Here is a 14,975-nt window from a genome sequence, read left to right as displayed (position 1 = left end):
CCCTGTTCCTCCAGGAACATTGCCTCCTTGGCCCTCTGTCCTTCATTTTCCAGTTCATGACAAGGTTCTTTGTCAGTTTGTGTGACTCAGTGGATCCCAGGCATGGGTGGCACAGAGCCTTCCGGACAGCCCCATGGTTTCTGTTTGCCCTTCCTAGCCCTGCCTGCCAGATTCACAGAAGACATGAGAAGCCAGGAGGCCGTGGAAGGGTCCACTGCCACGCTGAGCTGTGAGCTGAGCAAGGTGTCTGCTGTGCAGTGGAGGAAGGGAAAAGAGATCCTAGAAGATGGAGGAAGATACAGCCTGAGGCAGAACGGAGCTGTGTGTGAGCTGCAGATCCGTGACTTGGCTGTGGCAGATGCCGGGGAGTACTCGTGTGTGTGTGGGCAGGAGAGGACCTCAGCCATGCTGACTGTCCAGGGTAAAGATTTTTTTTTGTTAGATTTTTATTGTGAAAATACTGTACAGAGGTCTTACAGTTACATGAGTAAGGTAATGAGTACATTTCTTATGAAGCATTGTTGCCTCCTCCTTTGTTTTTCCCCTACCATCCCTTCCCTCCCACTTCCACAACTACATTCTCCCTCCCCCATGCCTAAATTGTAAAGTTTGTTGTTCAACAGTGTTTTGTACATCTCATTGTTACAATGTGTCAACCTGTATCCCTACTTAAACATTTTGTTTTTTCCCTTTCCCTCCCCAAACTATACTAACTTCAACTACAGTGAAAACAGGTTATACTGTGTGGGAGGAACATACAAAGCAACAAAAAAAATAATATGAGTTGGCACCAGGGGCTCACGCCTGTCATCCTAGCTACTCACGAGGCTAAGATCTGAGTATGGCGGTTCAAAGCCAGCCTGGGCAGGAAAGTCCATGAGACTCTTATCTCCAATAAAGCACTAGAAAACCAGAAGTGACTCTGTAGCTCAAGTGGTAGAGCTCTCGCCTTGAGCTGAAGAGCTGAGTGATAATGCTCAAGCCCAGAGTTCAAGCCCCACACCTGACCCAAAAAAAAAATCACATGGTAGAGGGTAAAGATTTGTGAACACGTGACTTGTTTGGGTTTTTGTTCTTATTGTCTGCCTCAGCCAATGCTGATCCTGTTCCCCAGAGTTGCCTCCCAACCTTCTGCCCATTTCTCTATTCTGTCTGGTCCCAGTCAATGCTAGACCTGTTCCTCAGGGCTGTCTAAGCCTTCTCTCCATTTCCCTATTCTGTCTGGCTATTTTCATTTTTGGGGGGGGCGGTCCAGTCGTGGGGCCTGAACTCTAGGCCTGGGCGCTGTCCCTCAGCTCTTCAGCTCAAGGCTAGCGCTCTACCACTTGAGCCACAGCACCACTTCCAGCTTTTTTCTTTTTGCTTATGTGGTGCTGAGGAATTGAACCCAGGGCCTCATGCATGCAAGGCAAGTGCTCTACTACTGAGCCACCTTCCCAGCCCCGGTCTGGCTATTTTCACAGTGCTGGCCCGTGTCAACCTTCATCTGAGTCTTGGCACACGGTTCTCCTCTCCTTGCCTCTTCTCTGCTCTCCTCTCCTCTCTTCTCTCCTCTCTCATGCCTTTGCTTCCCTTCCCTTCTCTCCTTTTCCTTCCTCTCATCTCCCCCCTTCTCTCTCTGATGCTCACATGGGGGAAGTGATTTTCCTTTGTGAGTCTTTTTTCAGTCTCTAATTCCCAGTGTGTCCATGGAGCATGCTTGCCATACCTCAGAGTCTTAGGTGCATAAGGAACAGAGACCTCCCTGAGTCTGTGGAACACAGCTCTCTCTTCAAGTCTGAGGGAGATGCAGCCCTGTCATAGGATCAAAAGGAGAAGTTCTTGGCCTCGGGCCTAGGAAGAACAGTGCCACAGACCAAGGGTCCGACAATAACTACATATTGAACTTGTATGTCTTCTGGGTAGACTATAGAGAACACCACTCCCTTCCCCTTTACTGCCAAGATCCTGAGGATATAGCTCTGTGGCAGGGCTGCTGTGTGAGGCAAACATCAGGAAGCCAGAGTCAGATCTTATTCCCCCTACTAGCATCTCTACTATCTTCCTTATTCTTGAAACCACCCAGTTCCTTATCTTCCACCCTTCCCCAGCCAGTCCTGATACATTCGATCCTATGGAGGTAGGCCATGGGACTGCAGGGGTGCCTGGCCCTCGCCCTGGTCACCTGTATGCTGAGGCTCTCAGGTGTACGTCCTGAGCTGACTCTGCCTCATGTGATACACCCTGCGTTCCCGCAGTCCCACAGGTGGTGTTCCAGGAGCCACTGCAGAACCTGCAGGTGGAAGAGGGTTCTAAAACCAGCCTTCGGTGCAAGCTGTCGACACCTAACACTGGTGTGGTCTGGAGCAAGGGTGGACTGGAGCTGCAGGCGGATGAGCGCCGAGAGCCCCGGCAGCAGGGCTGCGTTGTGGAGTTGGTGCTTTGGGATGTGCGCCGTGAGGATGCGGGCGAGTACAGCTGCACCTGTGGCTCCCAGACCACGAGCGCCATGCTCGTAGTCACAGGTGGGTATCCACCTCTCCGTGTGGCTGGGGTAGGGTGAGTTCGGTCTGCATGCTGACCCTCGCGGCCACAGCCCCATGTCTGGGGTTCCAGTAGAGAAAATGGAGCTCAGTGAAGCAATCCTGCAGCTCAGCCCTGTCTTCCAGGTTCCTCCTCTGAGCATCTCCATGGGTTCCCTCATTTTGTACCTGCTCAAGGTCCTAATTTTTGTGTGCTCCCTGTTCCCTTGGACTCTGCGTGGTTCTCTGATTTTTCCCCATGGCCGGGCTTTCTGGTCCGGCCTCCCCACTCCCAGTGCTTTCTGTGTCAGTAACTGCAGTTCTGGGGCCCCCTCTGTGTCCCACCGCCATTCCTGTGCACTCTTCTCCATGGGCCTTCAGACCCTCTTGTAGCTGAGCTGGCGAGGCAGCCCCTCCAGCTGTCACTTCCGGTTCTTTCCCAGGACTGTGCCTGCCTCTCATGTGGGTCCTGGGCTGCATCTCTTGGTCCTTCGTGTTGTAGCGGCTCAGGGCCTACTTTCATGCTGTCTCTCCAACCTTGCAGCTGCACCCGTGAGGTTCCTCCAGGAGCTGCAGGCCCAGGAGGTAGACGAGGGGACCACGGCGCACCTGTGCTGCGAGCTGAGCATGGCAGGCGGGAGTGTGGAATGGCGCAAGGGGTCCCTGCAGCTCTTCCCCTGCACCAAGTACCAGATGGTGCAGGAGGGCAGGGTGGTTGAGCTGCGGGTGTGTGAGGTGGAGCAGGAGGATGCGGGGGACTACACCTGTGACGCCGGCCATATGCAGAGTACAGCCAGGCTCTCCGTCCTAGGTGAGTGGTCTGTGGTCCCAAGTACCCCAGCTCTTCCTACCACATGGGGGTTGGGGGGCCTTGCTCTGCAGAAAGCAGGGCGGCTCAGAGCCTGTGGCTCTAAGTGTCCTTTTCTGGCCTGCCAGCCCCCAAGCCCACGTTCAAGACTGGCTTGCAGAGTGCAGAGCAGGAGGCAGGTGGTGTGGCCCGGCTGTCTTGCCAGCTGAATGAGGTTGATTCTGGGGCACCAGTGCAATGGCTGAAGGAGGGCATGGAGCTTCGCGTTGGTCCCAAGTATGAGATGCGGTGCCGAGGGGCCACTTGTGAACTGCTGATCCATGGGCTGGAAGCAAAAGACACTGGCGAGTATGCCTGTGTGGTGGGTGGCCAGAAAACTGTGGCCTCTCTCAGAGTCAAAGGTAAGCCACCCGACCTCCCAGGAGGGAGGCTGAGCCCTCTGCTGCACCCTCTCCCCTGAGGCTGCTTGGGAAGGATTCGTGGGCAGACCAGCTCAAAGGGCTGCCCAAGCCTCCCTTGGGTCACAGCTCTCTCCATTCTTGCACCACCTCCTATGCCAGTCCTCCAAGAAAAGAGGGACCCTGCTTCCTGCCCCCCATCTGGCAGGTGGGGTAACCCCGTCTGACCTGGGCAGCCTTCTCTGGGTCCCTCAGATCCTCTAGAAACTCTTGCTTCCTATTCCTCTAGGTCTAGTCAGGACAGGCCCGGCTGCAAACAGAGCTGCCCCTGCATGGTCTGTGGGGAGGCAGGTGCTCCAAGCCCAGTCCCTGTGTTTGTGAGCCTACTCAGTGCCACGCCACACGAAGAGTGGCCAGGGAGGCTTCCTGGGGTGGAGGTGGTGGGGGCCGTCTCCAGGCTGGTTAAGGTGCTTCTTTCACCCTGCCCCCAGAGCCCGAGGTGACCATTGTGCGGGGCCTGGTGGATGCTGAGGTGCAGGCTGATGAAGACGCGGAGTTCAGCTGTGAAGTATCACAGGCTGGAGCCCCGGATGTGCAGTGGCGCCTGCAGGGCCTGCCCCTGCAGAGCAATGAGGTCACTGAGGTGGCTGTTGTGGATGGTCGCATCCACACGCTCCAGCTGAAGGGCGTGACACCCGAAGACGCCGGGACTGTCTCCTTCCACGTGGGGAACCATTCATCCTCTGCTCAGCTCACTGTCCGAGGTAGCTGGCTTGGGTGGGCCTGTCAGACTGCACAGATGGACAGCAAGGTTCCTTTGGGGGCTAGGATGCTGGCAGGGAGATAGAACTTAGGTGCTGGTGGTTTCTAGGTGCTCCTTGGCTGTGTGGGTGACTCAGGCCAGTGGGAGGTGTTTGGGGGCTCACACAGTATTAAAGCTTAAGGCCCTGCCTCGTGGCCTTCAGGAGGTGGTACAGACCGTGACACTGCAGCCTTTGATTATCTCCAGCATCTCCACGGGTTAGAACCCAGATCGTTCTCTCTGCCTAGAGTTGGATCAGGGAGCTGATAACATGCTACCATGTTTGTCTTCAGAAATTGGGGGATATGCATATGTGTGTCAGGAGAGGACCCTTGAGTCATAGAAGCCATACTGAATGAGGACGTATGTCAGACTCAGGCTGATGCAATGCCTCTCCCATACCCAGCTCCTGAAGTGACCATCGTGGAGCCCCTACAGGACCTGCAGCTCAGCGAAGGCCAGGATGCCCACTTCCGCTGCCGGCTGTCCAGGGCCCTGGGCCAGGAGGCCCGCTGGGCCTTAGGAGGAGTACCCTTACAGGCCAATGAGATGAATGACATCACTGTGGAGCAGGGCACATTGCACTTACTCACCCTGCACAAGGTGGGCATCCGTGACCGCTCTCCACCTAGACTTGGAAGGCTCCAAGTCCATTGGAGATGTTCCTCTACCAGGGATCAGGTTGGGGAGGTGATAAGCCCCTGTCACTGGGGGTTAGTAAGATGAATCTGCCCTTCCTGGTCAGGATGGGGCTGCCAGCACTGAGCATCTTCCTACCTGTATCCTCAGGTAACCTTGGAGGATGCGGGGACCATCACTTTCCAAGTGGGCTCATGTAGCTCAGAAGCACAGCTGAAGGTCACAGGTAAGCAGCTCCTCCCCACGCCCTACCCTCTACCTATGGACGCCTGTGGATGCAGGCTCCCCTACACTGTCGCATCTACCCACTGGCAAAAACCCAAGACTTGGAATAGTGATTTTGCCTTGGAATTGGACTTTTCTAAGTTCCATTCACTGAGGTCATGGACTACAGAGGACTCTGGGGTGGGCTGGCAGACTTCTCCGTTAGAATGTGGGATCTCAGGCTAAAATTAATAGACACTTGCACAATCAATGGATCAAAGGTGTGGATGAAACGGTGTATATGTGACACTGTATGTATGTGGGTGTAGTAAACATAGCCCCAGCACACAAGCGGGTTTCTAGGAAAATTCATCTTGAATTGTGTCTTGCCCCAGAACTAATCAGTCCTGAGGATTTGGTTTTGATTACTCATCCCTTGTATCTTCCTTTTCATTCTCATACTGGTCTTGTCAATCCACCCATTATTCATTCATCTACCACTTATTCACTACCATCATTCCTCTGCTATCCATTACCAACCCATTATCCATCCATTTAGTCCATCTATCTGTCCATATACCACTATTCCGCATCCATCCATCCATCCACCCATCAAATGGTCTAGATCTGTTCATTTACCCATTCAGCATCAGGTATCCATTCATCCATTCGCCTACCCATTCATTTATTTACCATTTGGCCATTAATTCAAATACCCATCTGCTATTCAGTCATTCACTATCAAATCCTCCAGCCCTTGGAGGGATCTCAAGATAGGCCATGTTCATCTCTGTTCTCAACTAGACATGGTCACTCCTGTGGCCTGTGGGAAAGGCTGCCAAATACTAATGCCCTTAAAAGTTGATTAATGACAAGGGAGAGTTTAGGAGTGAATGAATGGGAAGAGACAGAACCTTTGTTCATTGGGGGATGTAACAGAGATGTGTGGTGTGCTTCAGTGTTGCTCTAGGCTAGGTGTCCCCAGCCTGAAAGAGTTGGTTCATGTACCAACTCCTCCCTATGGCCTTGGGGGGTCCTGGGCAAGGATGTGTGAATGGGTGTCCAGATATGATGGCCACACTTGGAAACTGGTGCTGGAGAAGAGAATGAACTGACACTGACAGCGAGAAGGGGAGGTGGTTAGATGTGTTTGGAGAAGCCAGTCAAGGGGCACTTTGAAGGCTTACGTGGGGTATAAATGTGGGGGAGAACATGGAAAGGCTTACTTGGGTGGGCTTGAGGGCTTTGCTGCCCACCAAAGGTCCCTGCCCATGCCTCTGCTCTCGCCCATGGGATAGACACATCTGGACTTTGCCAGTGTCCTCGGATGGCATATGAGAAGTGCTGAGAGAAGAGCACAGGGTCGGGGGAGGGCATACCTTCCTTGCCTGGCCCCAGGAAGCAGGTGGTGAAAGAGACCTTGGGTCTTGTCCTTCTCTCTGGGGAATGGGAGGGAGGGGCCCACTGTGTGGTCACTGGTGGTCTGGGAGGGCTCTCAGCTTCTCCACTAGCTGTGGTTACCCGATTGGCCATCCAAGAAGCAGGTGAGATAGAAGAGGACAGAATGGAGAGCACAGGCAGGCAGCTCCACACATACACACCTGAAGCTCCTGAGCTTGGACCCCACCAGGCGACATCCATCCCTGGGGCCCCAGAGGCCTAAGGCTGAAGGGACAGAGTGTCCTTCTGGAAGAAGCATCTGCCTCAACACCTCCAGAGAAGTAGAGTGAGGCTGACTCACACCCTCTTGGAGCAGCAGGCTCTGGGGTACCTCTCTATTATTCACACTGGGTCAGAAGAGACAGCCAGTGCCAGAAGGAGCCTCGACCATGGTCTGAGCATGTCCCTTCTGCTTTCTGAGAAGGTGTGTGGATGTCTTTGACCTCCGGTGGGTGATGCTAGGTATGCTCTGAAGGGTGTGTGGGAAGCGTATCGGTGAGCAGAGCTCATGCCTGGGCCTGAGCCACTTTTCATAGGATCACTGAGGGTGATCTTTGTATTCTCCACTGTGGTCAGAGCCATGTAGCCCGGCTAGGGTGGATTTCTAGACCCCAGGAAGAGACCATCTTTCTGATTGGGCTGGTGCCTGATACAGAAGACCTCTAGGCCCATGAATCTCAAGACCGTTCTAGCGTATGTCACTTGGAACACCAATTCTAGAGAAAACATCTTTGTTGCTTTTCTCCTATCCTCTCACGGGACAAAACAATTGCTTTGAACGCTGATTTTGTGTTAACGTGTGTGTGTATTCTTCCTCACACATGGAGCGATATAACTTAATTCAGTGTTGGAACTATCTAGAGTTGGCAGACTGTAAGTTAAGACTGCTCCCCAACTTCAGGTGCCAATTTCAAGTGTCAAATTGACAGACAGCTGCCCTTCTGGCTCTCAAGGTTGATGGTTTTTCCAGGACAGCTTATTGACATTAGTGAACTAGTATTGCAAGTTTATTACAGAAGAGCCCATCCAGGAATAGCTGTAGAGAAGCGTGACGTAAGGCAAGACCCGGGAGAGTGAGTTTGGCGACCCCCCCGGCTCCCTCCCTGGGTGCATCACCCTCCAGCACCTCAAGACCCACTAATCTTGATCTCATCAGATCTATTTAAGATAGTTTATTTTATGGAGATTAATCTATGGCTTTCCAGCTGTCCCAAAAGTTGATGAATGGTGATAGATGTTTTAGACTTCTTACCACTTGGTGACCACCCGAAGCTACCTAGTGTGACCAGAGTCCCTCATTAGTATTACTTTGTGTATGGTCAAAGGAGCTTGTTACAAATAACAACAGTTCAGTCATTCAGGAAATTCTGAGGGTATTAGGAGTCCTGTGGGAACAAAAACCAAACTTGTTATTAGAACACACTCACGCACCAATGATCTCTGGAGTAGTTCCCACCTGATAGACCGTAGGGCGCCCAGCCTGGCACTCCTTCTCGCCCTCTTACACAGAGGCAGCACTATGCCTGGTACGTGGCTTGCAGAATGTGGATGTCTTCGCTGGGGAGGTGGCCACGTTCTCCTGTGAGGTGTCTCGTGTGGCTGGGCCAGAGGCCCGCTGGTGGCTGGATGGCACCCTGCTTCAGGACACTCCCCAGAGTGCCATCGCCGTGCACAGGGGGACCCTTCACTCTCTCACCCTCTCGGGCCTAGGGGTGGCCGACTCAGGCACCATCACCTTCCGCATGGGGCCTCTGGTCTCCACAGCCAAGTTGTTGGTCAAAGGTATTGGCCACGGGGGACCACCTGTGCTGGTGCTTCTGACTTTGCTGTGCCCGCACGCTTCCTGCAGGCTCCTGGAGAGCAGAGGAGGGTCAGATATAGCCTTCTAGGGCACATTTCTCCATGCCCTCTATCTTCCCAGGGCAGCCCCAGATGGGCATACTTCCTGAATGGGAAATTCAGGCTAGGGAGCCAGGCAGTTGAAGGCGGCCCCATACCCATGCACTGAGTTCAGCCCGCGCAGGCTACTCACCTGGCCGCCACCTCAGCCAGAGGCTAGTTCCTTGAGGGAGCTTTCCTGGGCTCCTGGGCTCCATCCCAGGCCCTCGCCCGGTCTGTTCCTGTCCACACTTATATCAACTTGCTCTCTGGACAGGAAGGGCAGCAAAATGTCATGGACCCCCCTAGCTCCTTCATTTGATGCCTTTGCTGACTGGCCTCCTGTGAGTGCCCATAGAAAAAGTGGGTCACTGAGGTAACAGTGATTTATCAAGTAGATTTTCAGCAAAGGGAAATGGGTATTTCGATGGGAGGCAATCCAAACTATGGCTCTGGACTTTGAGCCAGGGACCCGGGGCCCAGCAAAGATGTTGGAGGTGGGGTGTGGATGCAGCCCCTGGGCCAGAAGAGCCCAGTCTGGACAGATACCCAGCTCAGCAGCACCATCAACCATGAATGGGCGCAGGGCGTATCTGATGCGGCGTGCTCTGAGCTGCCATGGCGGGTCCCACTTCCTGGCTGTGCCAGTCGCTGTAGCTGAGTCATTGCCTACCAAAGCTAAGCTTGCAGCTGCTAAAGCCACTAACATGGCCAGCAGAGCGTGGGTGGGTATGGTGGTGTGTCCCAGGGGCTGATGCGTGTCCGGCATGTTGGCCGACAGATCCCACGGTGGAGGTGGTCAGTGCCATGCAAGACCTTGCGGTGGAGGAGGGTGGCTCAGCCGAGCTCCTTTGCCAGTACTCACGGCCTGTGCAGGCCACATGGAAGATGGACGAGCGGGAGGTTCATGCAGATGGGCACCGTGTCATCATAGAGCAGGACTGGACCGTGGCCAGGCTGACCTTCAGGCCAGCCCTGCCCAGTGACAGTGGCATCTATTCTTGTGAGGCTGCGGGCACCCGTGTGGTGGCACTGCTCCAAGTGCAAGGTGAGGCTACCTGGCAGGCAGCCCCAGGCCCAGCACACCTATGGTGTGCCTTGGTTCACCGAGCCATAGAGAAGGGCATGCTGTAGCATCCATCCTGGTCATAGAGGTGCTCTGTACAGGGGAATGATCCTGGGCGTGGCAAAACTACCCCACAATGCACTTAGGTTAGAGCACAACCAGTTACATGCTTACGGCTTCTGTGAGAAACTGACCATTAACCAAGAGGCATGGATTCTGAAGGTTCCTAATCATGTGAGTGTGAGGAGAGTTCCAGAAACCATCACAGGTCTAGTTGTGCCGTTTGGGATGTGAGGAAGGGGTGTGGAGTCCAAACCCTGATGCTTCAGATACTTTGGCAAGTAAGGGCACCACATCCAGTGTCCATGTGGGGCTCCACGTTTGGGTAGCTTGTGAGTGTTGAAGTCTTGCGATCACTTGTGAGGTTCTCATCTGTGGAACAGGGAGCCCAGAGTGATTACCCTGTCTCCATGTGATCACTGGGGTGGCATCTTGTTTGACTCTTTGTAGTTGCAGGTGAGCTCCTAGGCTCACATGCACCTGAGCCCCTCCCTGGCTTCTCCCCACAGCCAAGAACACAGTGGTTCGGGGCTTGGAGAATGTGGATGCCCTTGAGGGCGGTGAGGCGCTGTTTGAGTGCCGTTTGTCTCAGCCTGAGGTGGCTGCGCACACCTGGCTGCTGGATGATGAGCCTGTGCACACCTCAGAAAATGTGGAAGTGGTCTACTTTGAGAACGGCCTGCGGCACCTGCTGCTGCTCAAGAACCTGCGGCCACAGGATAGTTGCCGGGTGACCTTCCTGGCTGGGGACGTGGTGACATCTGCGTTCCTCACTGTCAGAGGTAACCGTGCTTCTCTGGTACAGGGTGGAGGGGTAGGGTGAGCCCCTCCCACCAGAGGCTGGGTCCACCCGATGCTCTACAGGGTGAAAGGATGTTGATCTCTGAGATCTCTTGTCCCCACCCCAAGCTGGAGGCTGTGCAGCCAGCTCAGTGAGACAGAGAGATCTAGGATGGGAGTGGCGTCTGGTTGAGAACCATTCACCCTGCAGAGAGACAAGATCGTGCGGGCTGGTGCAGGGCTGGGGTGCCAGTGGGTGAGACCCCTTCCCAAAGATCTTCCAGCCTGGGAGAGTTGTGGAGTGGGGTGTCAGTCATTGATACTGCTCACAGAGGTGGCTCCACCCCTTCAAGTCCGTGGGGGATCTGCAAGAGCCCCTCCTGCTGGCAGTTCCATCTGGGATGAGGAGTAGGGGGTCCTTGGTTTCCGAGGAGCCTCCCACTAGAAGTCTGGCTGCTTTGAAGGAGGGGATGAGTGTCTTCTAAGCCCTTCAGTGTGAGGCTTCACTGGGGGGGGGGGGAGAATTGGCTGAGAGGTGGTGTTTTGAGACCTCTCCAACTGGAGGCAGCATGGAGGGGAGGCACAGTAGAGGCCAAGGGTCTCATGCTTTGCCTCCAGAACCTTCCCCTTGCGTTTATTCACCTGTCCACCCTCACAGGATGGCGTTTAGAGGTCATGGAGCCACCAAAAGATGTGACGGTACGAGCTGGCGCCCAGGCCAACTTCACCTGCAAGCTCAGTGAGGCGGTGCCTGTGGGAGAGGCAGCCTGGTATATCAATGGTGCTGTGGTCCAGCCAGACGACGCGGCCTGGAAGGTCACTGCTGACGGCAGCCAGCACTCCCTGCTGCTACGGAGTGCTCAGCCCCACCACGCTGGGGAGGTGACCTTTGCTGCCCGTGACGCAGTGGCTTCTGCAAGGCTTTCTGTGCTGAGTGAGTTGCAGGCTCCTCCCCGCAGGATGGGCGGGACAGGTCTGTAGACCACTGGGGTGGGTGACCATCCAGAACTGCATCCTGGGTGGAGTGGTTGGACGCCCAGAGTGGAGGTGGTAGTGTGTGTCATGCCCCTTCCTTCTCAGTAGCTCCTCCTGCTGGTCTAAGGGGGTTGCTGAGTAAAGCTGTCTGTCAGATCAGGGTACTGAGGCTAGGGGCCCAAGTCCCGGTGAGAGCAGAAGTCAGAAGGAATGAGGCTCTCCAGTCCTTAGACTGCTGAGAGTTCTCAGAGGACCCCATCTTGAGTGGGCTGTGGGTATACAGTCTACTGAGACACATAGACCCGCTAGTTCACGGGTGGGGTGGCTCTGTATCATCTCTTCCTCCCTGAGACAGGCTGGGCCGCTGGGTATAGTGACACACAAAACTTGGGGAAAGTGGCCTGCCCCAGGGCCTGTTCCACGTCCAGGGCCTGACCCTAGCGGCTGTTGGAAGGGCTGCAGGCCACAGTGGGTGTGCTGACCTCCTCCCTTCCTTTCAGGCCTCCCTGACCCCCCAGAGGATGCCGAGGTGGTGGGTCGAAGTGGCCGCTCTGTGACCTTGTCCTGGATGGCTCCCACAAGTGACGGCGGTGGCGGTCTGTGTGGCTATCGGGTAGAGATGAAGGAGGGTTCCACAGGCCAGTGGCGTTTATGCCACGAGCTGGTGCCTGGGCCAGAATGTGTGGTAGATGGCCTGGCCCTTGGGGAGACCTATCGCTTCCGAGTGGCAGCCGTGGGACCAGCAGGTGCCGGGGAACCCGTGCACCTGCCCCAAATGATCAAGCTGGGTGAGTCACTGCTCTGGGGCCACCTACCCAAGCTGGAGGGAGGGAGCCTGTGTGCTGGGGTCTGGACTGCAAAGCCCACCCTGCCTGATGAGGCCTGTCTGCTGTCTATGGGTGCTGTTTCCCAGCAGAACCCACGGAACCTGCGCCTCCCCCGCCCCCAGTCCCAGAGCGACGCCAGGCGGTGGCTGGTGAGGACGTCTGTCTGGAGTTGGAGGTGGCGACCGAAGCTGGGGAAGTTGTCTGGCACAAGGGGACAGAGCGCATCCAGCCGGGCGAGCACTTCCAGGTGCTCTCTCAGGGCCGGCAGCAGATGTTAGTGATCAAGGGATTCAAATCAGAAGACCAGGGCCAGTACCACTGTGGTCCTGCCCAGGGCTCCATTCCCACCAAGGCTGCCACATTCCAGGGTATGTTCTGGGCTGGGGTGGAAAGCCCTGGGGTATGGGAACATGGCTGGCCTGGCCTTCCTCCTCATCAGTTCTCTGGAGGAAGGGCCGAGGGTACTCTGACACCCGGAGTAGGACATGATGGAAGACTAAGGCTGGGTCAGGAGATGAAACAGCTCTCACATTATTGCCTGAGGCCGTGCCCTCGGCCAGCCCACCCATCCCTGAACAGGGTGCAGCCCTCAGCTTTCTAGTGCTGGTCCTCTTGAGTCTGGAACCTCGAGCACCTGCAGCTCTCTTCCCAAGACTTTTCCTGAGCTTTGAACCTCCTTCCCTCTGAGCATTCCTGTTCTCTTAGTGACTCTGCTCTGAGGTGCTCCCGCATGCTTATGCCCTGCTTGCTCTGTAATGGTGCCCCCTGCACCCTCAGCACCCTGGTACTTTGCCTGCATGCTCTGAGCTCTCTTCCCGGCTCCATTCACACTGAATACCTTAGGCACCCCATGCTCTTACCCCTCACCCCCCATGTCCTCTCAGCTCCCTCATGCTGAGTCCTTCTTCCAGCTCAGTCCCCTGCCCCGAATGCTATGAATCCCTCCTCTACTGTAGCCTCATTCTGTACCCTGAGTATCTTCCTTTCCTGAGTCCTTTCTGTGTTCTGAGCTCCTTCCCCCTTTCTGAATGGCAGCCTACCTTTAAGCACCACCCTGCACCAGTCTGTCTTTCCCCTGTTGTCTGCACCTGGCCCTAGTGCATTCACATGCATGAATCTCCTTGTGTTGCTCCTTGAATTAATATGGGCTACTATATCAGCAGCAAGGGCCAGGAAGGAATGAAATAATCCCAGTTTGACTTTGCAGTCATGTCTTCTCTGGCCACCATGTGCCCTGTGCAGGTGGTCTGAGGGGAAGCTGATGTGGACTTAGGCTCAGAGCTTCTAAAACCTGGTAGAATGATGTGGTACCCGGCAGGGAGTCGAAGTCCAGCAAGGTGACACACCGGTCATCAGTGAGGGTGAGTGTGATCTCACGTCGCAGCCCTATCCTGCTGACCCATCTTCTGCTTTCTTCAGTGGTGCTGACCACAGGCTCTGGGGACGAGGCCCCCGTGCAGCCTAGCCTGCCCCCTGAGGCAGCCCAGGAGGGTGACCTGCACCTGCTCTGGGAAGCCCTCGCCCGGAAGCGCCGCATGAGCCGTGAGCCCACCCTGGACTCCATCAGTGAGCTGCCTGAGGAAGACGGTCGTGTGCAGCACCTGCGGCAGGAGGCAGAGGAACTGGCTCCTGAACTCTCCGAGGGGTATTCCACAGCCGATGAGCTGGCACGCACTGGAGAGGCTGACCTGTCACATACCAGCTCTGATGATGAGTCCCGAGCGGGCACCCCTTCCCTCATTACCTACCTCAAGAAAGCTGGAAAGCCTGGGGCACCACCCTTAGCCAGCAAGGTGAGTGCCCTGCCTGCCAACCCCCTTTCAGCGAGCAGAGAGAAGCCTGGGCATCTTAGACTTTCTTCATTCATGCACCCGTCTTTAATCTATCGATTACTATGTCTATACATCTACCATTCACCTGCCCATCTGTGCATCATCTTTCCTTCCTGCTATCCACGGGTCCATCTACCATGTTCCCAGGCATCCATATATCCATTCTTTCTTGCATTCACTGGTCCATTATATCTACTTACCATATTTCTGTCTGTACCTGCACCTGTTTATCCATCTGCACATCTAATATCTATTCATTTTTCCATTATCTACCATCTTTCGATTCATCCACCATCTCTTCTGCACCTGTTCACCTATTTGACCACTTATCCATTGACCTATTCACCCACCTATACCCATTCACTGATCCATCAGTCTACTACTCTTATGCTTATGTGCCAGTTTGTTTACTTATCTTCTATTTGCCAAGTCATACAGCCAGCCCTTTGTGCCCCACACATCTGTCCCTACTATCATCCATCCATTCGTCATCCATCACCCACCTATCCACTACCTTGCCCATAATTTATCCACCATTCCTCAATCCATCACTCCTGTACTTGCCCACCTATTCATCTGTTTTCTGGTCAGACTGTTTACCTATTTACTCATCCGTCCACCTATCTACACCTATGCCACCCACCTATCTATATATCCACCATTAGCCATCCATCCACCTTCCCTTCATCCATCCAGCCTGCCTTCCATCTACCCATTCATTCCCCATCCATCTCCACTCACATAGCTGTGAAATTTTTCTTGGTC

The 14,975-nt window shown here is 54.8% G+C and overlaps 1 protein-coding gene across 1 annotated transcript in view; it reads left to right on the top strand.

Annotated features, from left to right (window-relative positions):
* Positions 1-14,975, top strand: part of Obscn (obscurin, cytoskeletal calmodulin and titin-interacting RhoGEF) — a 148,191-nt gene that overhangs the window by 86,156 nt on the left and 47,060 nt on the right. The window contains 12 exon segments of the mRNA XM_013015573.1: positions 158-421; positions 2,238-2,504; positions 3,046-3,312; positions 3,438-3,710; positions 4,199-4,471; positions 4,916-5,112; positions 5,299-5,374; positions 10,306-10,578; positions 11,235-11,510; positions 12,052-12,339; positions 12,465-12,746; positions 13,798-14,171. Of these exon segments, the coding sequence (XP_012871027.1) occupies positions 158-421; positions 2,238-2,504; positions 3,046-3,312; positions 3,438-3,710; positions 4,199-4,471; positions 4,916-5,112; positions 5,299-5,374; positions 10,306-10,578; positions 11,235-11,510; positions 12,052-12,339; positions 12,465-12,746; positions 13,798-14,171 (3,110 nt within the window).

This window comes from Dipodomys ordii, unplaced genomic scaffold (genome assembly GCF_000151885.1).
Source record: "Dipodomys ordii isolate 6190 unplaced genomic scaffold, Dord_2.0 Scaffold27, whole genome shotgun sequence".
NCBI classification, from domain to species: Eukaryota; Metazoa; Chordata; class Mammalia; order Rodentia; family Heteromyidae; genus Dipodomys; species Dipodomys ordii.
The sequence above is the reverse complement of the archived record's forward strand: the minus strand, read 5'-3'. Positions and strand labels throughout refer to the sequence as shown.